The 27,443-nt window shown below is 38.0% G+C and overlaps 1 protein-coding gene across 1 annotated transcript in view; it reads left to right on the top strand.

Annotated features, from left to right (window-relative positions):
- The window catches only part of LOC116430456 (retinoid-inducible serine carboxypeptidase), a 55,513-nt gene extending 29,253 nt beyond the window's left edge, over positions 1-26,260 (top strand). Inside the window, exons 2-10 of the mRNA XM_031984628.1 lie at positions 21,531-21,653; positions 23,131-23,360; positions 23,982-24,212; positions 24,527-24,637; positions 24,728-24,950; positions 25,159-25,311; positions 25,387-25,464; positions 25,786-25,940; positions 26,107-26,260. Coding sequence (XP_031840488.1) covers positions 21,531-21,653; positions 23,131-23,360; positions 23,982-24,212; positions 24,527-24,637; positions 24,728-24,950; positions 25,159-25,311; positions 25,387-25,464; positions 25,786-25,940; positions 26,107-26,163 — 1,361 coding nt within the window. The 3' untranslated portion in view covers positions 26,164-26,260. The remainder of the gene's footprint in view (positions 1-21,530; positions 21,654-23,130; positions 23,361-23,981; positions 24,213-24,526; positions 24,638-24,727; positions 24,951-25,158; positions 25,312-25,386; positions 25,465-25,785; positions 25,941-26,106) is intronic.
- The last annotated feature ends 1,183 nt before the right edge of the window (positions 26,261-27,443 follow it).

Below are 27,443 nucleotides of genomic sequence, written 5' to 3'. Positions count from 1 at the left end.
GTATCGTTCCACGTTCAGAAATGCTGGTATTCACCGTCGAACGCTACAAAGTGGCGGCTTGCTTTCACTAGTAGCGCACGGTTATAGCATTTTATGCAATCGTCGGCAAACGGACGGATCTTCGATTTGCATGTAATTCCGGGAAAGCGTTAAAAGGGTCCGCCATTACAAACTGGATACTCATTTCGTTCCCGATAGCGCACGCGTGTCTCGTTTCCACTTCTTTTATCGGGCAACGCGATTCCATTGAGAGAGTTGGTCGACACCGGCTCTCTAACGTTTCCGTGTACCTACTAATTGTATGCGTTGGACATATTTGAATTCCGTCTGTACGGACATGTCGGCGGACAAGACGGTTCGGATAATGAGACGCCACGAGTAATGAAAGTTCAAGTCATGAGGAAGTTAATAAGTGTATATGGTCTGGTCAGGTCTAGTAAATATTTCTTGTTCCTGTTCCACTGAAATCTGGTTGATAAGTTAGTAGCATTTAATAAATATTTAGTAATCATTTCAAGTGGGTGTTTGGGGAACAGAAGTTTGAAATATTTTCAAATAGAAATTGGCAAATAAAAGTTTGTAATAATTTCGAACAAAGATTTACAATTATTCACATCTCGATGGAAACGCTTCAAATGAACAAACTTCGATCAGCCGATCTCCGGGTCACATAAAACTCCGAGAAAACAGTAAAACAAGAACCAAAATGCGCAAGACTACGATATTCCTTCAAAAAACATAAACGTAGTATCTCAACATCAGAAAACATCCTGAAAACGATCTTGTCAACGTTACCAAACCAATTCAAAGATACTTCATTCCTTTCTCTTCTAAACGAAACTACCGCCTATCTCTATCAAAAACGTCCCCACTCCATTTCCACCTTTCGAAACGCGAGATATCTCGTCACGAATCCCCGAAGTGTCAACAGAAACGGTAAAAAAAAGAATTCCCGCCTCAGGGCCGGGTGGGGGGCAGAAAATTCGTGCGTTTCCCAACTGGATCCGCAGCGGTCGTTGCGCAATCGCGCGGCACCGGGAGCGATTAGAGCCGACGTGAGAGTCCTGACAGCCAAGGACGAGAAATGCGAACACGACGATGCGGCCCGGTGCCCGGCATAAAATATTAATGGGCCCACGGGGACCGTGCCCGCGAAACTTAGCTTGCTCGCCACGGAAACCGCGTGGGCGCGCGAATCCGCCGGGTTTGCGGTGAAACTTCGGGTCCGACGCGAGCGCGCGAGGAGGCAAGGTCCTTGATAGAGAAAAGAGGAGAGAGCCGGGCACGGTGTCCCGCGCATAGACGGGAGAAATTGTCGCCGACCGAGGAATCCGTGTCGCGACTGAATTAAATTTCATTCGAAAATGGCCCGGGTCGGGTACCGCCGGCCACTGGATTGCGAATTTTTGTGCACTTACGGGGAATCTCGAAGGGCAACGTTGTACTGTTAACAGCAGTGACGGCTCGTAGCTGAAATTAATGGGGGTGTTGCTGCAGAAAATGTTTAGCCTTTGTTTTAAAATGTTTGTACCTTTTTGATAAACTGGGGAATGACTACATTAACTTTTAACTACCCGCGCGATGTATTCTGTACACCATGTGTATCGTTGTGTGACTGAGTATATATATTATTGTGTTGGGACAAGAAAATACATTGATGAATTATGCTATTTATTGGGAATATAACCGTAAATGAATATAGTAATTAATAAACAAAGAGAAACCGATGAAATTGATTTTGCATTCTTATTGGCTTCATTCGCTGCTTCAGCAATGCGGGTAGTTAAAGGTTAAGCTTAATTGTATATTGTACAAGTATTAGGTTGTCCGAAAAGTACCTTTCATTTTATTGATATAATCAATGCATATTTTATGTCTTATTACGTAACTCCGATCTATTCTACCTTCCGATCACATCGATCCTATCTTCTTTCCTTTCCCCAAAAGCCTCGCAGTGTCGTCTTTCCAACATTTCTGCCAAACGAAACGTTACAATTAGAGCAAGAAGGAAACTTATAACGCAGTTTAATATAGAGAAGGAGTTAAAGAAAAAGAGACTGATTATGTTAAATGTTATCGATAATATCAAGTGGAAATTGGAGGTACTGCAGTTCAGAGTACCTATACGCGAGCCGCCATTGGTTGGCAGGTCGCTTGATGGCTAGGCTGACTTCGACTGATCGAGCAGTTTTCATTTTTTCACAGACAATTTTCTGTTGGTTTTGTCCAGTAACTACTGATATTTTGGGTCGTTAATTTTCTAGTCGTCAATTTGGTTACACGTGAGTAAGCAGAACTTGGAAACTGTAAAGAAGGAAAACACCTGTTGTCTTTGTGGTGCCTGGACGTGAATCATCTGTCAAGTGTACAGAATGGACGCGATATGAGGTAAATAATATACCCAAAGTGTAGTGGTTTGTATGAAGTTTGTTAGGAACAATCGTTTTGCAAATTGTATCTTTACGAGTTATTTAGAATTGGTTCGTTAATAAGTGTACCGAGAGTCATGAAACTTCGTTTCAATGTTCTGATGTTTTTAAGGAATATTTTCATACGGAATTTCGAGTTGGAAAAGGGTTTATGAATTCTGAGAAAAGTAGTTGCTTGAGCATACGAGGATAGATCTCCAGTTTCAACGTTCAAGCACGTTTTAATATTAGAATCATTGCGCCAGTGGGAATTACTGGCTTTAGATTTCTCATTACTAACACGACAAAAACGCTAAATATCCAGTTATTTCAATTACAATTCTTATAAGAATGACATGTTATTCATATTAAATACTCTATCGTTCAAATGTTAAACTTGATTTATAAATGCTTTCCCAATTCCAAGCTCCCTTCCCGATCGACAATTTGTTCGGTACACACGAAAAACAGGGCTACAAGACGGAGAGGAAGGAAAAGAACAACCGTTGACGTGTTCGCGGATTCCTAGACGACCGGCCGATCGTCGGTTATTCTAATTTATGCAAAACAAATGGTAATCGAGCGATAACAGTCGGTCCAGGATCGATACACCGCGACGATCGAAGATTAACGCGTGAATTCCGCTTACTAATTAGCGGGGAGCCTTTGATTATTTATGAGCGGGCGTGTTGAAGATGACCTACTGATCGAACGTGCCGGCCATCGGTTCCTTTTCTCCTTCGACGGCTGCTGCTCTTTCACGTCCTCTTCCTGGGAATTAGAAAATACGCTCGTCGAGGGAACCGACTCGGTTTCACGGTCACGACGGCACTTCTTTTATTGGCGTTATTGTCGGGACTGTTCTGGATTGTTGTATATATTAATTGGAGCGCCTTTCACCTTTGGATCGGCGTACCGAACGTTTTTCCGTCGCTTCCTCTTCTCCGATTTTTCTGCTTTTCATGATTGTCGGGCGCTCTTGAGTACCGCCGCCATTTTGTGGAAACATGGCGAAAGAAAAATGGCGGATGTAGTGAGATGAAACTTAAAAATATCACTACCTCCATTTTCAATGGTAATTAACTGAAACAATTGATAAAAACATGTCACTCATCGTTTTCAACAGTTGCTCCAGTTGATTATGAAAAGGATCGATTGTTATTAACAATTTATTACTATATAATTGTACGACTTTTCCAATAATTGCAACCTATTTGCGTACTTATGCTGCGTATGCGTTGAAAATAAATGTCATAAGCTTTAATAATCCAATAAATTTTTGTATTATAACTAATTACGTAATTGTATCTAATAAGCACACTAAAATTCTCAAGGTTGCATTAAAACTAAGTAATTCCGTGTTGTCGCGTTATACAGAATTATAGATATTATTGGTCATTTGGGAAAATAATATACTTTCTTCGAATCATTACGAAACGACCTTTAGACGGTGGGAAAGATCACTCGATGAGGCGTGTTAAGCTGCGTCGAAGCAGTGAAACGCGTCGGGACGCGCGGAAAAAGGGATGCGCACGGTTTTACCGATCGCGGCGCGACTTTGACTTTCTTTCTATTCCGATATACCTTTCACCGAGTGCCATCCTCCGCTTCCGTGGTTGTTAGAGCGACACCGGAAGCGTCGCTGACCCGCCGATCGAATACAGATCATCGCATCACTCGCGGGATCGCTCGTGACTTGGTTCGGTTTCGCATTCGTGTCGAATCTGCGGCACAACCTTCGAAACGATTCTCATCCGACGTTGATAACAATGATTTCGCTACGTCATTCATGATAATAACATTCGATTTCATCGATCGCAATCAGTGCTTATCGCCGAGATTCTTCTGGAGGAGAAAACTCGATAAGACGCTCGGTGAGAGTAACGAATTAACTAAACACGTGTTGCACGATATTCGAGTTGCGATCGAATGTTGAGTAGAATATTAATTGGACAATGGATCAAAGATAAAGGCAGCAACGAAATTTTGATAATAATCGGATAAACGTCGGGTGATCGATTTATGCTATAAAGTCGTTTGAGATTTATTGAACCGAAAGTTCTTTAATTTTGATGAAACATATAAAATTTGGAAAGTACTGAGTTATAAATTAAGGACTTAATCTTTACAATTAAACCAATTTCCTTGTTCGACCGATTGAGAAATCATTCGAATAGATTTCTTCGAGACCTAGATCCGTTGAAAATTTTACTGAAAGTAACAGAGCTGAATTGGAAAGGAGGGAAAAACGAAGAGAAAAGAGTATTATTTAGCATTAGGTGGCAACATTCTGTTTAAAATCATTGTTCCCATTTGTCAGTCCGGTACGTAAGTATGCACTTGCGTACGTGTATCGCCTTGGATTCAGCCATCTTTATATAGAAACATAAATCAAAAGGAAGATCCATCATTTGCCGCGTGTAGGTCACGATCGTCGTCTTCTTTTCATTTTCACGCGGGCAAAATTGTTGAAGATGTATCGTTGACCCCCCGGGAGTCATACGAACGATGCGCCGACAGAGAAAACGGCGTAGAATAATAACGCGAGTTTCTCGCTACCGATAAAAGTACCGTTGACCCTGCGATTATCTTTGCGTTGTACGAAGAAGACCGTGGGATACCCGTTCGCGCGTCCAATTTCTAGTGAAAGTGAAGACACGAAGTGTTACCTATTCCTGGTTCATAGAAAATTCTTATTAAAACCGCTCTATTAAAATCTTATGCGCTCACGTTGCGTTTATTACCCTAACACGACACGAGCACGTCAATTACACGTTCCCCGTTAATTCATTACTGCCCGGGTATCTGGAAAGGGGTGAGGGTAACGTCTTAGACGAAATGGTGTAAGATGTTTTCTAAAACTATAAAAGTTGCGTGCTCTACGAGGAATGCGGGAATTTTTAGAAAATACTTTTATCATTGTTATACAATCGTTTTCAGGATGTAAGTGTCTCGTGAGAAGGTTTGTAATAGTTGGACCTTTTATTTTTCACTGTTTCGTTCTAGTTGTATGATTTGAAGTAGAGGTTGTGTTATATTGCTATGATTAGGTTGTCGTGTTATAGTCATAGTGATTTATTAATTAGTACTTACGTTATATCACTACAATTAGGTATTAAGATTTATTAATAATATATATTCGCTACTTATATTACATCATTACAATTAGGTATTAACATTTATTAAGAATAACGTAGTAATCACTACTTATATAACTTTGTTACAATCAGGTATTAACAGTTATCAATAATAATCTAATAATCACTATTTATATTACGTTACTACAATTAGGTATTAACATTTATTAATAATAATCTAATAATCACTACTTACACCACATTACTACAATTAGGCATTAAAATTGATCTACTAATAATTTATTAACCATTACTAACATTACATTATTACGGTTAGCTTTTAACATTCATGAGCAATGCTAATTTATCAATCATTATTCGTGTTACACAATTCTCATTAATACATTATATCAACTTACATTACGCTGCATACGATACGACTCACGATAAAGCGCATCGTACGTTATACACGCGTGCCCATAAAAAATATCAATTTCAGGGGCCGCGTATGAAATACACACCGTTCGCCGCTGAAAGTTGTCATTACCGTTCATGATCCGGTCAGTTTGACTTTCTTTCGATTTAGGGTTGCAGCTGTCTTCTCCACATTTTATATTCCGAAGGATAATGGCGCGCCGGTTACTTTCACTGCGCCTCGAGCGCGTACGATTGACAGCGGTGTTTGAATCATTTTGCGAAACAACCGAGAAATCATCGTCCCGCCTAATTGAATGGGTCGCTTCCCCCAACGAGAAAAAAGAAAGATCAAACATTTACGATTCTTTCTTCTCCGTGGACATTGAACAGAAGAAAAAAAGATGCCGTTTCGAAACACGCCTCTTCTCGGGCCGCTCGATCAAATTTGACGTAACCGTTACGAAACGCATCTAATCATCCATAAATGACTAGAATTCCGCTGTAATTTGGTAATTCCTACTTTCGAGACGGCTCGAGGGATCGCTTATTAAATGCCTGTAGCCTTCGATGATTAAGGGACGTGGAGTTTCACTTTTTCCTTTCTGTCTGTCTGTCCGAATACTCTTAACGGTATTTTTAGCGAAGATGTCGAAGAACGTCTTTCAAAATTTTAATAATAATATCTTACAATTTGTTATCTGGTCTCATAATATTCAAACGAAAGTAGAATATTCTTTTTAATTACTATTTCCACAGTTATTTATTTGAAATGCAGATATGTTATTTTACATCTGTCCATACACATAATTTGGTAAAAACAAATATCGAAGAAAGTGAAGTCTATATTAATCGTTTCGCTAATTTTAACCGCATCCACTGTGAATAAAAATTTTCTTTTGCCAGTGTCCGAAATCGTCGTATGTTTATTATACATATTTGTATAATTAACATTAGAACTAAAAGTCAAAATGGCCCATTTCTGATTGCTTCTTTGATAATTGTTACAAACATAACAGATCATTCTCTGAGAAGTTACTACAGAAATTCATTCAGCAATAGACAAACTGAATTATAAATCAATAGAAATGTCAATAGTAGCGCTGTTGGTTTCCATAGAAAAATTTTGAAAAGTCAGTTCGACTGTTCGGTAGTTCTAGTGTTAACGACACTAGTGTCTAATTACATCCTACGCCAAGTTTCGCAATAATAATTGATTCCACTTTCTCCCGAGTTCCTTTTTGTATTTCTTGAATTTCCCATTTTCGATACATAACAGATCGAAGGAAACACTTCCTACCGGTGACCCAGCAGTGTAACTCAGTCGCGCCGATGTAAATACATGCACGTTGCTCGTTAAAAAATAATTGGCACAGCGATAAATGCTACTTTTAAACTTGATCCCCGATTGTCTACATCCCATAGAAATTTTGCTTCTTCCTCGAGACGTTACGCGCGTACGTTGAATCACTGCTTTCCGTGTCACTCGAGTTCCTGGGTTCACGGAAAACCGTTTAATATTCACGGAATTCACTTTCCAGAAAAAAAAGTTCGAGTAATCTTTCAATCGTGCAACGAAGAGAGAAAATGTCCTTTAAAGAAGGATTGAATATTCTATAATCCCATTACACATATTTCCTTTAAAGTATCAATAAATTGGTCATACTTCAAAATTCAATGTTTCTTAGAAATGAATACAAACGACTTTATATAGAATAATTTACTTTAAAGTTCAAACTTTTACGTGAAAAATCGAAATTGTACGAGTAATTCATATATAAAATATTTTATACAGATCATTTTCTGCTGTCTCTGAATTTCATCATAAGGATCGGCAAAACGCGACGCTAAGGGGGTGACACTGTAAAAGGGTCATTTATCTGCTATTATACGAAAAAACAAAAGGTAATGATACACGAATGTTTAAGAATGATTCTACGGAACGGAATGGAATATTTTTACACGTTTTGTACAGCGAAATCGATAGGTCGATCTTCGATCGCCAAACGTCGCTTGATCCTGTGAACCAACACGATCGGAGAAAGTAACGTTTAGTTAATCCTATTTTTAATGTCTGTTCAATCTTGAGCATCAGGTGTAGACGAAAAAAAAATGTTTTGCATAGAGCTGCTGTGGCCTTTCTTTTATCGGGCGCCATGTTGTTTCTCCTGTTTCGTTGAATCTTCCGCAAAAAGAAATCCATACTTTCTATGGGCAAATATTTTTGCAAAAAACCGAGACATAGCTGATGCGCGTCTTTCACTGGATTCCTGTAGATAAACCGTCCGACTTATATAACGCTTCCTTTATTTAATTAATGTTCCTCGTTACACGTGTCCTTCTTCTTTTTATCATCGCCGGAAACGTGTTCTTCTCCTAACTATCCATTGTAGAAGTATTCACTTGCGTTATAGAACAATAACTATTTAACAATTTAACTACTATATTCAAATCTCTGCTAATGTTTAATTACCAAATTAGAACTACATCTTATTTACAACTATTTGTAACTAAATTAATCATTCGAACTGAGAACTTAATTATTACTGAATCAGTACCTTTAGTCATAAGTAATAGAACATTAGAAACAATTCACTGACAGAACTTACTTCATTACTAATACCTTAAAATATCCAAAGATATTCAAAGTAAATATTACCAATTTGCGAAACCTACATTGCACAACTTCGAACCTCTGCAGCGGTTAAAAAATTAACATCCCGATCATAATGGACTCTGAAAAGGAATCCTAATTTCTTTTATTCATTACTTCCGTGCAATATTTATTGTACAAAAGACTTTACATTTCCTACAGCCTGTCGAAGGCAGAATGCTAGTTAAAACGAACAATTATACGATAATCCGCAAAGAGTCACGGTGGAACACGAAACAGTTGGAAGCTAAGATTTCACCGGCACGAGGGATTATTGAATTCCGGCATACGCGACGAGCGAGTGGAATCGTTTATCGCGAGCGCAACGCTGCAGATGCATTTAATGTCGCGAAAGAAGAGGATCTGCGGTACAGTCGACACCGCCGGCCGCGTTCACTTTCCTTCCGCGTTCGCTCGGCGATTAATCGTGTCTACTAATTCGCACGAGACGAGGCGGAGACGTGGAATTAATTCACCGGGTATTTACGAGCACGCTTTCTGCGGTTCGTTGTAAACTGGGTTAAAATAACCGACTCGGACATCTTAAACGGAAATCTTTAATAAATCAACGGACGAACGTGCGCGCTAGAATAACATCTCAAAGCGGTCATAATTATCCGACGCTGACTCGTAATGGATTCGACTCGATAAAGGAAAAATGGGACTATTATCAGATAAGCAAATTAGAAACACATGTCGGGGAGTTAAGTTATGTAATTAAGTAGACATTCGTTAGGTTTAATGTATTTTAGAATTCGATTGGCAAGATTTAATGGCGAGTGAAATTTATTCGGTAGTTGTTGGATCTAGTGGCCTTTTCTTCGTGAATAACCTGTATGCCCCGGAGCAGAGAAGTTCCTGATCTAACCAGGAAGTCGGAACGCGAGGACGATTGCTTCGGCTGCTTCCGATTTCCTATGCGTCGCTCAGTTTCTGCGGGCGATTCTGCTGGCGGGTTGTGCAACTCGCGACCCGTCCGTTGCGGACGCTTGTAAATGTACAACGGTCCGTGATACATATTTATAACAGTTGAAATTTAGAGGTTTGAAAGTTCAAATACTTAAACGCTTGAAAATTTGAAAGTTTCAAAGTTTTACAGCGTCAAAGTTTCAAATTTTCAAAGTTCTCAAGTTTCTAAGTTCACAAGTTTCAAAGTTCTCAATTTCCCAAGTTCCCAAGTTCCTAAATTCTTAAGTTCACAAGTTTCAAAGTTCTCAAGTTTCCAAGTTCCCAAATTCCTAAGTTCCTAAGTTCCTAAGTTCCCATGTTCCCATATTTCCCAATTTCCTAAGTTCCCAAGTTCCCAATTTCCCAATTTCCTAAGTTCCCAATTTCCTAAGTTCCCAAGTTCCCAATTTCCCAATTTCCTAAGTTCCCAATTTCCTAAGTTCCCAAGTTCCCAAGTTCCCTTATATCCCAATTTCCCAATTTCCTAATTTCCGAAGTTCCTAAGTTCCCAAATTCCCAAACTCCCAAGTTCCTAAGTTACCAAGTTCCCATCTTTCACAATTTCCCAAGTTTCTAAGTTCCCAAATTCCCAAGTTCCCAAATTCCCAATTTCTCAAATTCCCAAGTTCCTAAGTTCCTAAGTTACCAGGTTCCCATATTTCCCAATTTCCCAAGTTTCTAAGTTCTCAAATTCCCAAGTTCCCAAGTTCCCAAGTTCCCAAGTTTCAAAGTTTCAAAGTTCCCAAGTTCCAAACTTCAAAGCTCCAGGCTTGAAAACTTCTAAAGAACTTAAAAGTCTCAGCGTTGAAATTCCAAATAGGTGGAATCTACACTAACCCACTTTAAATTCAACCTGGACTCCTTTCTCCCATTATGCTTCCCTTCCGGAGGCACTGCATAATCATTTTTATATTTTATATGATTTATATTTATGTTGAAAGGACACTATGTAGGAATTAAGAGAAAGGACTTCCCCTTTGATGGCCAGGAAGATGAAATTAAGAGCATAATGAGCAATTTAAACGACTTTAAGTGATTAAAGCCCATCAGCTGGTATCAGATTAATTCGCGACTCCTCGGTGCATCTTAATGAGCCGCGTTTACATGAAAGTGTAATTGTCGTCCGGTGGCATCGAGCTTCGTTTTCGTGATTTCTGGCCCGATAACGGCGGAACATCTATGGTCAAGGCGCTAATTTCTAACAAGATCCTTAAGTGGTCGTTAGAGGGAAAAATATTCACGACGCGTCTTCCGGTTTGCCGCTTCCGACCTGGCACACGTTTCCTCTCGAATCCATTGTAGAAAATCCAAGATAATGCATCCTTCGATATTACAGAACAATCGTCTCTTTCCTTTTTCCCGTGAAATTAGCGTGAACACGCTTAAAGAAGAAAATTACCGAATTTCCGCGTTTTATCATTCACGCGCATTTATTGAAATATTAATTCACTTATAACAATTTCACTTTCTAAATTACTCAATGACTATTTCATAACTTTAACGATATTATTTACCTATGATACTTTCATCTCTTACATTCTTTAATGCTTAATTAATCATTCTTACATCACCATTTATTTTTAACGATTTTAGCTTTTGGAACCATAGATGAAATTCGATTACCATTAGCAGAAGCGTTAATTGGTATATAAAAAATATTACCGTATGTTCGTGATTTTGTAATTAACGAATTATCAAGGAAAATATTTTTAAAAAATACTAGCTTCAACGGTGCTTAATAGGGGAAAAAATTGAATGAAGAATAACAGGACTTTCCGACAAGCTGAAGAATCGTGAATCGGGAATGGGGAAAGATGTTCACGTGGTGTAATAGAATTTCATGCCACTTTCTCGTTTCACAGCGCAGGTCGCTCGATTGTTGTCACCTATTGTGTCGACGTGCAACATTCTGCAGATATTTTCTCGCTTTTTATTGTGCATGAGAGAATAGAATTAGGGGAATGATCATTGTTCGTTTGTGTTATACGTTGTACCGTGTGTAATGTGACAAATGCGCCAAAATTCGATGATCTTTGTGTTATTATTTAAAACCATGTACAGAAGTGATTTTAATATTCGAAATTATTCAATTTTATTTCTATTGTGATAAAACTGGACGTGACGTGCACGGGAAACGATGAAAACGGCTTTCGATAGAACGCAGTGAGTCCTAGACCTCTCATTATTGCAAAATATTGTAATTATCACTCATACTTGTCCTTCATGTGTGACACCACCCATTATGTGTAAATATTTCAAAGAATATGCCATAATTAACTTGAATTCCTTGCGCATCTTTTTAGTGTTGACAGGAAGGACGATTGTGTTATCTAATCGTAAAGAAATAAACGGTTCTTTGAAAACTAAGACAGGCAGTGACATTTTTTGATCTATTATGCAACTAAAGGAAAAAATAGATGATCTTGAACAATTTCAAACTCATGCACCGTGTAATTGTAATATTGATATTAGCATAACTGTGATGTTGTGTAAAATTGTTATGTCCTATGTTATTATTTATCTCTTGTAGATGTTATTATAGATATTATAGATATTATAGATATTATAGATATTATAGATATTATAGATATTATAGATATTATAGATATTACAGATATTATAGTTATTATAGATACTATAGATATTATAGATGCTATAGATATTATAGATATTATAGATATTATAGATATTATAGATATTATAGATATTATAGATATTATAGTTATTATAGATACTATAGATATTACAGATATTATAGATATTACAGATATTATAGTTATTATAGATACTATAGATATTATAGATGTTATAGATATTATAGATATTATAGATATTATAGATATTATAGATATTATAGATATTACAGATATTACAGATATTATAATTATTATAGATACTATAGATATTATAAATATTATAAATATTGTACACACCATAGAATTTACATATTTATTTATCTCTGTTGAATCTATACTTTTCAACATCGATACGTCTATTATGTTACATCCTGTAGTAAAGCGAGGGTCTTGTTTCTTTGGAGGGCGTGTCTGTTGAAACACACGGTGCCAAACTGTTCCAGCGCCATTCGTCGGTCGGAATAAACAAACGGAGTCATTAAAATTCGCCGAAAATACACGACCGATCCTGTTCCGAGTTTTCGAGGATTAACTCGAATTGTTTACACAGCCGGTTTATAAGTTTACTGGAAACCGATGCGACTCTGCCCCCGCGACTATTTTTAATCCGCCGGGAAAACAAGTAGCGAGAAGTGAAATGATTGACCCTCGTTGCTCGGGGGTCACTTTGACCTAAAAACAAACTTCTGTTTCCAATCATGTATCTCGTTAAAGAAAAATACGAAAATTCCAATCATTTTCATTTGTTTTCATTTCAAGGAAAATTATTTGACGAAGTAATATTCATTACTTGATGTTACGTTGCAGAGAAATTGTACGCTTATGTGTTTAGTAAACGAATAAGTATTGAAAAAATATATAAATTAATTTAGTTATAGATTACATATATTTCTATCGAATTCAATTCAATTCAATTCAATTCAATTCAATTCAATCGAAGTATTTATCTTACAAGAGAAAAGCACAATAATTTCGTTAAAAATCAATTTTAAATAATATCATTGACAGCCCTCTAACATTAGTATTTAATTAATCCAGCATTTCGCGCAAGCTCTTTCTCTCGAGGACTCAGAAATAAAAGACCGCACGTCGAATTCATCCAAACGAAACAGAACGAAGACAGCGTTTCGTATTCACGCTCCATTTACGAAGTTTCGTGGCTGCTGGCGCGTTATATAATTATTGCAAATCCGTGGGAACGTGTTAGAAATATACGCGAACGGTGTTTTGCACGCAACAACGACCCGACTCGCGGCGTGCAAGCTGAATCGCGGTTTTAGATTCGCTCGGACACGCGTAGCCTGTCCGCGTGACTGGAATCGCGATCGAATTGTCACAATACAACAGCTTCGACCCTTTAGATTCCAAATAAAAACTTTCAAGGAACATAAATTTATTTTCACGATACACGATAATTACGTACATATCATTTTTAACGGAAATAAATGTTTTCGTAAAAAATGCTATCTTTGACTGTAAATAAACAATAACTGATGATTACCATACCTTTTTCCTGCTATTGAAAGATGCAACTTGAAGATGACGTCATCGAGAACTGAAGGGTTAATTTATAATTTCTGGATCATAGACGAAGGGAACTAATTATTCGATCGTCCGCCGTGTTCATTTAGATTTATTTATAAATCCCTTATTATTATGGCCGGTTATTAGCGGCCACAAAAGAATACATTACAATACAATTACAGCGGATAAAAAGACCGTTTACACTCTGAAGTCTTTTATGTATTTCTGAATACAATAAGCAATACGCGATTACGTTTGACCTTTCGAGTTCGCGCGCACAATGCATATATATTTTTCACGCTTCAGCTATTTAGGTACCGGGAGCTTATTAGCTTATCGATGCCAAGAGGGAATTTCGTATGTAATTTAGAAGTGGGAACAAAGTAGCATTGGTAAATTTCGATATGAGAAACAATAATTTTGAAATGTATTTCAAATATTGAATAATTGAAGAAGAAACGATCGTAATTGCTAGATAAAATTTGACTTCAAATATCTTCAATGGATCGTTGATTTTCAAGATGTTGATATGTTTATAAATAGTAGATACAGCCAGTTTTTAGTTCAATAAGGTTTATATGTAGATATTTAACACTAGAACTACCATATGGGTCAAAGTGACCCATTTCTTGACGTTTCCTGATTAAGTAATACCTAAGCCGAAATTTAAACCAACTCAAACCTTAATAAATTCACATTTGCAGTTTTTGTAAAGAAATTCTCAAAAGTGAATTTAAGGGATCGGTAGTTCTAGTGTTAATAGGTACTCAAAGAAATTTTAAAATGGGGCCATTTTGAATATGAAAGATGTTCAATCAAGTGTTCTATTCCAAAATGGGGTGGCTAAATATTTAAGCCACGCGGTTGCGCGGGATACAGGAAAAACAGATTCCGCTTACGCAAGGGAACGCAAGTGGAATACATTTTCGAAAGTACGTAATGAAGAACCCGTGTGCGGTTGCATTTCAAAATCGTGTAGAAAATACTAAAGTTCAAGTATACGGGGTCCGCTGTCGGAATGCGAACCCGACATTTCTGTTCTCCATGCTACGGCAGGAGAATTTCGAATTCGCGTTGAACGTTGCGCCAGTTACTCAAAACGAAAGGAGATGAAGAAGTCTTGGAAAGCTGATAGAATAGTTTATACAACGAAAATCATGAAATACAAGACTGTATCTACTAAATAAGTCCTTCTTTCATAATTATCAAAAAACAGCTGTTTACCTTAGAACTCCTTAAAACTCTTACCATCTCCCCTTCGATAATTATAACTTCTTAATCGAACGCAGCAATACATAAACTAAAGCATAACTCTCTCGAAATATCAACAATCACGTCGCAAAGATCTCCAAATCTAAAATTTTATTTCCTATGACCAAATGAAAGATTATTTTGCTACTATCAATGTTTCACCTTCAAAGCAAAATATAAAATTAACACTTGATAATAACCAGAATTTTTTACAATTTAGAACACAATAATTGGTTCCAATTTTCTCAATTTGCAATTATCGATGTTTTACAAGTACTGAATATTCGAAATGATTTTTAAAATTCACAGTTACATACTGTAATGAATATGAGCAGGCATTAGAAAGAATCTATTGTCACAATTTTTATAAAAATTGTACGTTAGCCATATTGATTGCTCAGTAGTTCTAGTATTAATTGTATATTAGTTTATATAGTAGAAAAATTAACGAATTTATGGGACAAACTAACGTAAGAAGAAATCAGGAATGGGTCGTTTCGACTTGCCTGGTAGCTTCAGTGTCAACGAAGTCAGCGCTGCAGTCATCGGCCTTTTCGCAGCTCCGGTTCACCTTCGATCGTACACGACCATAATTAATTTCATTCAGAAATATGCATACAATATCGCGACCCGCCCTTGCTCTCACCCTTAATTCGATTCGGAAAGGATCGACGTTCACGCATGAGGGCCGCCGCGCGTCCAGGAACACGCAGGAATTCCGTCCCACCTCTCATTATCACCCGGCCGCCGTTATCTCGGCCGTCGCATCCTGCCAGCCATTATTCTGCATTATCTCTATTACCCGGACTCATCCGAACGGAACGGTTCGAGCGTTTGATCGATCTTTCTAATTACGCGCCGCAGATGTCTAATTGATCTCTCCGACGATTGCTCGGGAACTTCGGAAGAACTTTCTCGGAAACTTCAAAACGTGAATCATGAGATATATGAACATTTTGAAAAATATTGAATAGGAAAATTTGTTAGATGAACTGGGATTGTTAGAGGTGAAGCTAATGAAACAGTTTAGTTACTAAGAAATGGTAATTCGTCGAACGAAATGGGATTAGGTGAATTTAATGAAGCAATATAGCTATTAAAAAATGAAAATTTGATAAGGAATGAATTAGATGAGTGTAATGAATCAGTGTAATTATTGGAACATGGAAATTTTTGTAATGGAATGGGATTGGATCTAACGAGATAGCGTAATGACCGAAAAATGGAAATTTGTTAAATGAAATGGGATTCGATAAATTTAACGAAACAACGTGATTCTAGAGAAAATGAATGAATGTCGATTGATTGGTTATTAATGTTCAGCTTCCGTAACGATATTTTGCAACGTCCGGCGAATCGGAAGATATGATAATTATGGAGCTATGAATATTCATTAAATAATTACCGGGAAGATCATCTAAATCACCGCTTATCTGTAATTCTAATTTAACGAAATATTGCCCAACGTATAATAAATCAGCGAACCAATAAAAAACCGTTTCCATTCCATCGTGGCTCTGAATTTTAAACCGCTATAAATTTTGACAAATTTTTATATTTATCGTGTGCCGATTTCACGTCGACTTCATCGATCCATAAATCATAATTATGTATTTTATTCCGCTCGCGTATATAAAATATCCTTTTCATCCGCTGATGAAAACATCGATCAACAATGATGTACCGATTAAGTGACGATTTAATTATCGAGTATTTGTAGGAAAGGTTGCAACTGCTAAACTTCGAGTTCTTCAATATTGTATCTTTACATGATAATAATGTCGCCTTCCATTGTTATCACTGTTATCAACGACTATTTATAAACAGGAAAATTTCACTTATATCGTACATCAAAAGATATAAAAAAAACGAAATTTTTCAAGTTCGGCATTTACAGCATTTCCCAAAAGAAACATCGCAATATGTACAATTTATAAAGAGAATGTACGAAGACAATAAAAAAATTAAATTTTCCAATTCTAACATTTACAATGTTTCCCAAAAGAAAAAACTTCATTTACGTAAGACTTGCAAAAGGAATGTAGGTTACAAAGGACGAAATAAAAAACTTTCGATCAGTTCTATAATATTGTATGGTCCCCTATACGATCGCCATTGAGAAATATTTTATTTTTCATTTTTAATCGCGGCTCATCGAATACTCAACCGATGACGCTGTCACTTTCTCCTTCGCAACTATTTTTCACTTTCAGCAGTGCGCGCACGTTCGGCTCGCAATAGAGAGCATTTCGCCGGCGTCGTTAATCATCGATTTATTCGGCTAAACACGAACCGATTTGCGACGGAGATTACCGTCGATCACGATCATTCGCGATCACTCCACTTAAAGAGAAAATTACCGCTTTATCTCGCGACGAAGATTATCCCCAACATCTATTCTTTTATTAATAATCGTTTGTTATCGAACCGATCGACATTCGTCGACGGGTTAATTTAATTTTTTCATACTTAAACGTAACCGCGAGTTATCGTCAATTTTTTGTCTATCTTAACTACATTCTTCTAAAATTTTCCGTTATTTTATATACTTCTTATAAAGTTCCTTTCCCTTGTGTACATTCATTTTTATAAAATCCTATATATTTTTATTATTTACGTCATTAGACTACACTTATTACTTTTCCACTCCAATCGAAGAAAACAAACATTCCGAACTCGATCTGAAACTAACGCGTTTAACTTGCCTTATGATTTATTTCTCAACTGTGATCAATATAATAACTTTGCCATTAATAATCTAGTGAAAAAAAGAGAAAATTATTGCATATTCTCTGTCCACCTTTGCTCCGAAATATAACAAATAATAACGGAGACAAGATATTTCATTCGAATTCACAAGACTCGAGTAACATTCATTTTTGCTGAATTCTGTTTAAAATCTTCATCGCGAGTCTCGCACGTTATTGCCAGCCGCGTCGGTTAATCAAGCAATAAAACACTCGTCGGAGCAAACAAGAAAAGAAAACATGGAGAGTTCTCCGAGTTCCATCATATTAGATTTCATGTGTCCGACAGTGAGTTTCACGCTTTCACTTTCTTTTGTCAGCGTGTGAGGACCGAAGGACGGCCTCGAAAGGGAAAACAGCGGCGTGTACCCTGGTGTAAGAGCGGAGAGGAAAACGGAGCCGAAAATATTCGAAACGTATCTGCCGAGATGATTGCACGACGCCAGGTGGAATTGCCACACGCGCGCTCGAAGTAGGAAGGAAGGGTTGCATTCCGTGGCAAACGCGGCAGAAGGATGCTCGTGACTTGGATTCCTACGCGGGCCGTGCCTCATTTCTTTCGGCTTCGTAACGCGCGGCTTGTGTAACCTGTTACACGCATCGTTTGTGCCGTGAACGGGTCGCGACTCCGTGTTCTTCGGGTTGCAAGCGGCAGACTTCAATGGAGGCTCGGGTAAATGCGAGAAATTTGAATTGCGCGCGATAAGAGGATAAGAGGTGCTTTTTGGCGGAAGCAGGTTTGTTGAAGATCTGAGGAAGACTCGTGATAGTGTACTTCGGTGGTTTGTGTTTTTGGGAGACGAAGATTTGAAATGAGAGTTTGAAGTTGATTACTTCTGGTGGAGGAAGCTTAGATTCGTGGGTGTAACCGAGGTCGAGTGATTTTGACTGATATCTTTAAGTTCTAGGGATTCTAAGTCTTTGGATACCGGGGTCTCTAAATCTTTGGATTCTGGGGATCTGTAAGGTTTTGAGTTTTAGAGACCTCTATGTCTTTGAATATTGAGGTCTCTAAATCTTTGGATTCTGGGAATCCGTAAGTTTTTGAGTTTTGACCTCTATGTCTTTGGATCCTAGGGGTCTGTGTATTCTTGGAACTTAGAATCTCTATATTCTTAACATCTAGGATCTCTAAACCTTTGAGTTCTAGGGATCTTTATGTCTTTGAAACCTAGAATATATCCTTGAAACCTAGGATCTCAAAGTCTTTGAGTTCTAAGGATCTCTATGCCCTTGAAACCTAGAATATATCCTTGAAACCTAGGATCTCTAAGCCTTTGAGTTCTAAGGATCTCTATGTCCTTGAAACCTAGAATCCTTACATCCTTCAAACCTAGGATCTCAAAGTCCTTGAGTTCTAGGGATCTCTATGTCCTTGAAACCTAGAATATATCCTTGAACCATAGAATCTCTAAGCCTTTGAATTCTAGGGATCTCTGTGTCCGTGAAACCTAGAATCCTTATATCCTTGAATCCTAGGATCTCTAAGCCTTTGAATTCTAAGGATCTCTGTCTTTGGAACCTAGAATCTTAAAGTCCTTGGATTCTAGAGATCCCTAAATTTTTTAATTCTATGTATCCGTAAATCCTTGGATCCTAGAAATCTCTAGGTCCGTGAATCCCAGAATCGTCAAATCTATATTCTATCAATTCTTCGTTGCCATTATCAACCCCAGCTTTCCCCAGTTTCCTTCATCAGCATGCTCCATCCAAACAGTAGCCAAACACCACATTCTTTGTCTTCCGTTTCGGTCAAATTGAGTTCGTCGCAAACTCACCGCGGAAGTCCCGCTTCCCTGCAAAGGCGAGGAACAGAGATTTCACTGAAGTCATCGCGGACGTGTTAATTAGTGCGTTTGTCTCGGTCGCTTTCGCGGTGCAGCGTCACTCCGAGCTTGAGAAGTTTCGACGGAAAGATCATCGAGATAACGATAAAGTGAAAACGCACCTTTCGCAATTATCACCGAAATACTCCTCTCCTCTCCTTTGACTCGCATTTGCATGAAGGCAAGGACAATCCCGGTCGGAAGTCGGTCACCTACGGCGTATGCAAATCCGCCGCGGAAATGACGGTCAGACTGATTTATTCGTGTAAGGAATTCCAAAATTCCTCGGCCAGTCACGTGACAGGTTATTGCCGATTCTGGGTGAATAACTAAATTCCACTGGATCGTTATCTGCTTCCGAAAAACGAATTCCGACGCGATATTCGTGTTACCTGGACCCGGAGAAATAAACTTTCGCACTTTCAACTGTATTTTCGAGGTATTTCCGAAGTTCTCAGGTGCTTCTAAAATTGAAAGAGAATTCGTTTCGATCGCTGAAGACGATTATTGGCCACGTCGTTCCTGATAACCGACCTGGCAGTCGCGGATTCATTATCGACGTTTATCTGTCTCGAGAAACGAATTCGAAAGAAATGCAACAATGTGCCGCCGATAAATTAAATCGGCAGACAACTTGTCCAGATTTATCGTGGATATCTCTACGAACTCGCGATAATGAGTCCACGACGACAGGTACGAATTCAATCAACACTTGTCCCGAATGTACATCTAATTATCAACGATCAGGATATACCAAATGCGTCGATGTTACTAAAAATTGCGTTCTTTTATTTTAGTCGTTCGAATACAGTAAATTTTATAGGAAATGTTTCATTTCAAATATGGTAAATTAACAAAACTATTTGTAAGAATAACTCTAGATTTGGTAATAACAGCATTGTTAATAGAATTTGTAATACAACGAACAAGTACACCAATTAAATTTAATCTATCTATAGATAATAATTAACTGTCTCGGAAGTCCTATCATAATGGGAGCACGAATTTGCATTGTAACATTTTTAACACCTGATTGTGAAAAAGAGATTCAACGAATAAAGTTGTTACTAGTATTATCATTATCGCCATCATCATCGTCATCATTTACAATGTGAAAGGAGCAGTCCCGGAATTCCCCGCAAACTTGACCTTCCTACCGGAGGATTTCAGAAACGAGTACGAAGTCGATTTGTTAATCGTCCGTGTAAACGACCATGTAAACCGTAATTTGTCACTCGTTGGTCACCGGTCGGAATGAATTACCGTCGCGTCCGAAATCTGCCGATCGATGTTTAATTCAATCCGGGGATCGATCCTACATCGAAGAGAAAAATGACGAAACAAGCACCGTAGGAGAAGACTTTTCACAGGTGAAAGTGTCTTTTCTCTTTTTCTTCGTTTTCAAATGGTAATCGTAAAATGGGACGAGCTCTCGTGGAATATTGATTCGTCTATCATATTACATTTAGCTGGGAAAATATAAATAATAAAAGGTCCATGAAGCTATTTAAAATTGATATTCATGATGGAAATGTTGCGTAGAAAATGGATATTTTGAAATTTCCGTGTGCATAATATTTGAGGTAAGTACTCGTAAGAATAGTGCGTGCACGTTTCATTAAAATCGAGCGATGCACGTCTAAGATGTGAATTTCTATTAGAAATATATCGATTTTAAGATTTAAAATTACAAATCTCACATTAGAAATTTAATATGTAAAATATAATATTTAAAATTTTAAGTTTAGAATTCCGAAACTTCTGAACTCCATAAATACGAAAGCTCGAGAGACAATTTGCATTTTTTCTCGATTAAAAGCATCGAACGAGTATGTATATGGAAAAGCAAGATTACAACATGGAAAGATACACCGGCGAGGACATTAATTATTTTCTAATGCGTTCCGATTGGAAAATAATTAACGACGTGCAATCGTCTTCCGATTGCGGCAACCTGATTGCCACAGCCACCGAAAAATTGAGAAATCCCGATTGATAGAATTCAATCGTTGGTTGTATATCTAATCGATCGCTCGCTAATGATAGATAAGACACCGTTCGGAATGACAGCACGACCGTTTAGTCTGCGTGGATCTCTAGTTCCGGCGACAATGACGGGTTTCACGGCGTGTCTTCTCGCGGCGATTTGCCTCGTGTCTGGGACACTCGGTAAGCGACAACTGTTGTTGTAAAGGAATTTTGTAACGTACATTTTCTTGTGTAAACGGGTCAAATTTGACAGTTAAATATATATAACATGGTATTTCAAATTTGATGGTATAATAGGACTACCCAGCACTGAAATTGTCTTTTAGCAACTTCTCTATAGAAGCTTCAAGAGTGCATCTATCGAGACTTTAATTGATTCACGATTCAATTTTCATATTGCCAAATCAATTTATTTAATAACTCCCAGAGTCTGCTATTTTTTTAGTAATCGCGAGAAGAAGAAATCTGGAATGGATCATTTTGACCCGTTCGGTAGTTCTAGTGTTAATATATAGTATATAGCACTTAAAATTTTATAGTTTAGTATATAGTACATCGTATTTTCATTTTCATGGTTAAATATCTACAATATGGTAGTAATATCTGATTCTCAACTTACAAAGTTTGAAATATTTTCGTAAAATGTAGACCAGAGATAGAAAGAAAAATGATTTAACTGGGTTCAATGTATACTATGAAAGTAAGTCGTTTATAGAACTTTTACAAAATAGGTAATGGATCACTAATAAATATCATAAAATATAAACTCACAGTATTCTGAATTAAAGAAGCAAAAGATAATAATTTAGATTTTAAACGATAAACAGTGTTAACTACCGTGACATCATAAGTTATTCAATTTCTTTTGAGGCAATTACACGCGGTTCAATAATGAAGATTGGGGGGCGGGGGGGGTGACCCAGTTCGAAGCCATTTTGTAGAAAATTTCACAAAGAGTTCGCAAGCGTTATCTGTCATTAGACGCGAAAGAATTTCTCGTATCCCATTTACACATTCTACTATCTTAAAACTGGGCAAATATACCTAGGCGGCAAATACACGCGTCGTTTAAGCTACTCGTCTTCGGCGCGTTGACTTTCGTTTAAACTTCGATCGTATATCATTTGTTAACGACGGCACTGAGTCGACCGCAAACATTTAGAATCATCGACGTTCTACAATTCTAAATTCAGTTAATTTTCGGTGAAAGTAGCTGTGATCCTACAATTAAACACACTTCCAACAGAAATTAATCCGTTCAACGGTTTCGTAATAATTGAACTGAACAATAAGATTCTTAGATATTACTAATGATACAAAAATAGAACGATAAAGATTGATAAGAGCGGTGATAGTATTACATCACTTTCATTATTTCAATTACTTGATATTAACCAAGGATATTATTAAAACTAATCCAGATCAAAATTAATTAATAAAGACACTATAAGAAGTATTTCTTTACTCTCAAATCGCATATATACAATTGTACTTTCTCATGTTTTCCTTGTGTTCCTCGCGTTAATCAATCATATTTTTCTTTTCCGTACACTCAGAAGTCTCATTTCTTCAATTCTAACATATGTTACTTATAGACGCGGTTTATTTATAATTGTTTAATTTAATTTGTCTGTTTTATGTTACTATTTCTCAACAGCGAGAAAAGGGTTCGGTCCTGGCGAACAAGAATGGGGATACGTGCAAGTGCGGCCGAACGCGAACATGTTCTGGTGGCTTTACTACACCTCGGCGAATGTTTCCTCGTATTACGATAAACCGTTGATCATCTGGCTGCAAGGCGGTCCGGGCGCGTCTTCCACTTCCTACGGGAACTTCGAGGAACTCGGACCCCTCGACCTAGACTTGAAACCGAGAAATTACACTTGGGTATGAACATAATCTCGAAACAAAATCTTCAACACGTTCCGTGCCACGGAAACTTCGGTTATATTTTGCTTATGAACTATATTGATTTTCTCAACAAAATAATAAGTTATATTCAAGTTTCTGATAATTTTTATGTACTTTCGTATTGTTTCTTTATGCTTTCACTGCTTTGTAACGTATACAGCTATCCGTGACTATGTATCTCTTAAAAATATTTTCTTACAAAAGTTGGCGTGTACCATATGTGGTACACGTGGCAGTGAACGTGTTAATATATGATCCAATTATCGCATATTAAGACTATCATTATATGATTGGCGATAGTGAATCTTAACACTAAGACTCCCGTCGAAATGGCGGACATTGGTTTTCTTATTTTGCAATTATGGATATTTTAGGAGTATCAAATATATTTTGAAAATAAATAGCTCCATTTAAATACTACAACGGATATCTGAAGAAGAAAAAGATTAATCGTTACAAGCTTTGTAAAGAGTACATATAGATCGTACGCAATGCTCTAATATTAATAATTTGATCCTAGATCTTAATAGTCTACAAAATCGATGTGATAGATTCCAGTTTCTGTAAATTAATCTATAAAAATCGGTCTATAAACAGGTAAAAGACTACAATGTCCTCTTCATCGACAACCCGGTCGGCACAGGCTTCAGCTACACCACGTCGTCGACCGCCTACGCGACGACCAACGCACAAATCGCCAGCGACCTTGTAGAATGCATGAGAGGCTTCCTGAAAAAGTTGCCGAAATTCGCGAATGTCTCCACTTACATCACGACTGAATCTTACGGGGGCAAAATGGGCGCGGAGTTCGCTCTCGCTTGGTACAAGGTAGCAAACGAGAAATATGATAACGAAATGCGAATCTGTATTAACGCTAGATTTACGAGACCCGTTAATTTAACGTATATTCAGTTTCATAAACATTATTTGCTAATAATGATGATGTTATTTAGTAATATCTTGATTCTCCATTTTTAAAGGTTCGATTTTCAAAATCGATATGAACAGTACACCTATTTTTCTAGGTACGATGTAATAAGGTGTACAATAAGTGACGCGAATGCAGTGTTAAATAACAATGAACGATTTTTATTTCGGTTAGCTCAATTACTAATGCCGTGTCCCTTTCGTTGAAAATGCAGGCGCAACAAGCTGGAACCATCAAGAGCAAGTTGAAAGGTGTCGCTCTGGGCGACGCTTGGATCTCACCGATCGACTCAGTGTTGACTTGGGGGCCATTTTTATATCAAACGGTAAAAGATACAGTGTGATTCAGATGCTAATTATCGTTTTATATATATTCTCAGTCTCTAGTTCAATGATAAGAGAAAATTGTCTTGCAGGGGATGGTTGATAAAAACGGCCTCTCTGAAATTGACAGAGCAGCGCGTGCAACGCAGGATGCGGTGAGAACCGGCAAGTGGAGGGCAGCCACAAATCTGTGGAGCTACACCGAGGGTGTGATTGTGAAAGTCACCCATAATATCAATTTCTATAACATTTTGACGAAGACGAATTACATGTACGGAAAGAATTGGTTCCTGTCGAACCCTATGCTCAAGAGAGGTGACGAAGTTCATTAAATTAACTAGATTAACTGGATAGATGAGATTAAATGGACTAGATGAACTAAAGAGATGAAATATATCATATTGACATTAGTTTTCTAAAATCCGTTAATTTGACAAATATTACATTACGAACATTATTAGGTCAGAGTTTGTAAATAATATATAATTAATTTTTATACATATCAAAGGTTTATATGTTATAGACGACGGGGTAAGCGTCTATGACGCCTCTCTGACCAATCTAATGAACGGCCCAGTGAAAAGGGCGCTCAATCTGTCCGTGAATCATGGCGTCCAGTCCAATACAGTGTTCAGCAAGTTGCAGGAGGACTTCATGAAACCTGTTGTCGACAAAGGTAATTACCTAACCATACAGAATGCAATATTTTCATTTGGAGAAAGAATAAATATGAATATATGCTTCCTCGCAGTGGAACTGTTGCTGAATCAAACGGATTTGAAGGTGATCGTGCTTACCGGACAACTGGATCTTATCGTGGACACTCCAGGTACGCGTGATTGTTATTCATCCGACGCGTTAAAAAATAAGAGGAAAAATTCAACTCATTGAATCTTCTTCCATTCCTTTCTAAAATTGTTTCAATAACTTAATCTGTTGGTTTAGAATTCATGATTGAAGTTTCACTTTGTTTTCTTACCGCGGAAGCCTCGTCTCTCTCGCATTCTTCATCTTTGTAATCGCGATTAATTGAACAGTTGCCGGTTGAACGCCCACTGTTTTGTTATTTAATCACTTTTTACCTACGCGACGACGATAGTTTTCTACCGCTTTCAAGTGACCACCATTTTCTATTGATACAACGTTTCAGGCACTTTTGACTGGGTCGACAAGATGCAGTGGAAAGGCCGGCGCGAGTGGCGTCTAACCGATCGAGTGCCTTTGACCGCGCAGAACGTGATCGAGGGGTACGCGACGTCTTACGGGAACTTAGCTATGTATTGGGTCAACAGAGCTGGACATATGGTAATTAACAATTCACCTGTGTATTCGTGTTTCGTTGATTCAACGCGCGGACTTTCGACCCCGACAAAATGGCGGCTCCCAGGTTTCTCTTGGCGCGATTGCCGGTTATCGAATCGATTTATTTATTTCTACACCGCCGTTTTTCATCTATCACGACGTTTTATAGGTTCCCAAGGACAATCCGGCCGCAATGGCGCAGATTCTGAAAAGATTCACTGGTTGATGCTTCAGACGGAATACAGCGAAAGACGAACATTAACATAAGATTGTATTTTCAAACCGTTTTTCCGTTGTCTATTAAATAAACTAAAATTTTCTGAGCTTCTCGTTCATCGCTTTGAACAAAAAAAATATACGAATCCTCCGATTTTCCATCGACTTTCTCCTGACTTTCCAACTGTTCGTAGAACCTTTGATAACTATCGCTACGCGATCATCCCCTAAATGGATAACGATGAATATTGAACAATTCCAACATCAATTTGGAAAATATTCTAATTGCACTAGAAATAAATTGCAAAGAAATTCGAGTCGATCGTGTGCCCTGTTAATTTCACGGGTCGAAAGGAACGCGCGGTCCTCGTTGTTTCCGAGAAACGAGCCGTTTTACGAGGACGATCGGTTTATTTTGCACGGTCGGTCGATCCGCGAGAAAGCAATGGCGGCAGGAATGGTTTACCCTTGGCGGCGGGGCGCGCGGCGAATTTTCCCACACTCGTAAAACACCGTAGAAGCAACAATCCGAAAAACCGTGGCCCGCAGACGGCCGCCGATTTTGTCAATAAGGGACGATTGTTTAGATTCGGCCGGATACGAGGCAGTAAAACGAAACGATCCGCAAACAGGACCGCCTGCTCTCGGTCTCGCGGGGCGTCTCGGCGAAGAGCGAAAGGCTTCTGCGGTCGCCTCGTAAAACGAAACGCAGAAAACCTACTTCGTGATGACGAGGAATAAAAAGAGAACATCGGGACGCATTTTCATTATATTTCCGAAACGTTTAACTCCCAACTGAGACCCTACAGATTTTCTGTTACTGTATTATTTTGTTTAATATATCCTCATCATCGCTTCATCTCTCGAATGATCTCACTAAATCGTTCTAATAGAAATTTCTATTAAATTAAATTCTATCAAATTAGATAGAGTGCAAAGGTATACCGGGTTGTTAAGGGTGAAACGACCGCTCACCGTTTTAAGCTAGCTTTTCTCCAAGGTTAATTGCCTTTTCGTTCGAAAGTAAAATAAAAACTATTGCCACAATCACATTGATTCGATTTTAGTATAGAACATTACAAAATATTCGTGAATAATTGCGTTTAACCCAAAGGAAGTGTTATCCAAAGGAAGCATTCCGAGATGAAACAGACTTTCTAACTTAGAAGAAAATTATTTTTACCATCTGTCCGACCTTCTGTACATGTTTTTCTTGGTTGCTCCGCGGTCGAGTGATTTAAGGAACGCGAAACAGGAGCGCAGGATACACGCGTGGAAGACAATTCCGTC

The sequence above is a fragment of the Nomia melanderi genome, chromosome 7 (assembly GCF_051020985.1).
Source record: "Nomia melanderi isolate GNS246 chromosome 7, iyNomMela1, whole genome shotgun sequence".
NCBI lineage: Eukaryota > Metazoa > Arthropoda > Insecta > Hymenoptera > Halictidae > Nomia > Nomia melanderi.
This window is presented reverse-complemented; position numbering and strand designations above follow the sequence as displayed.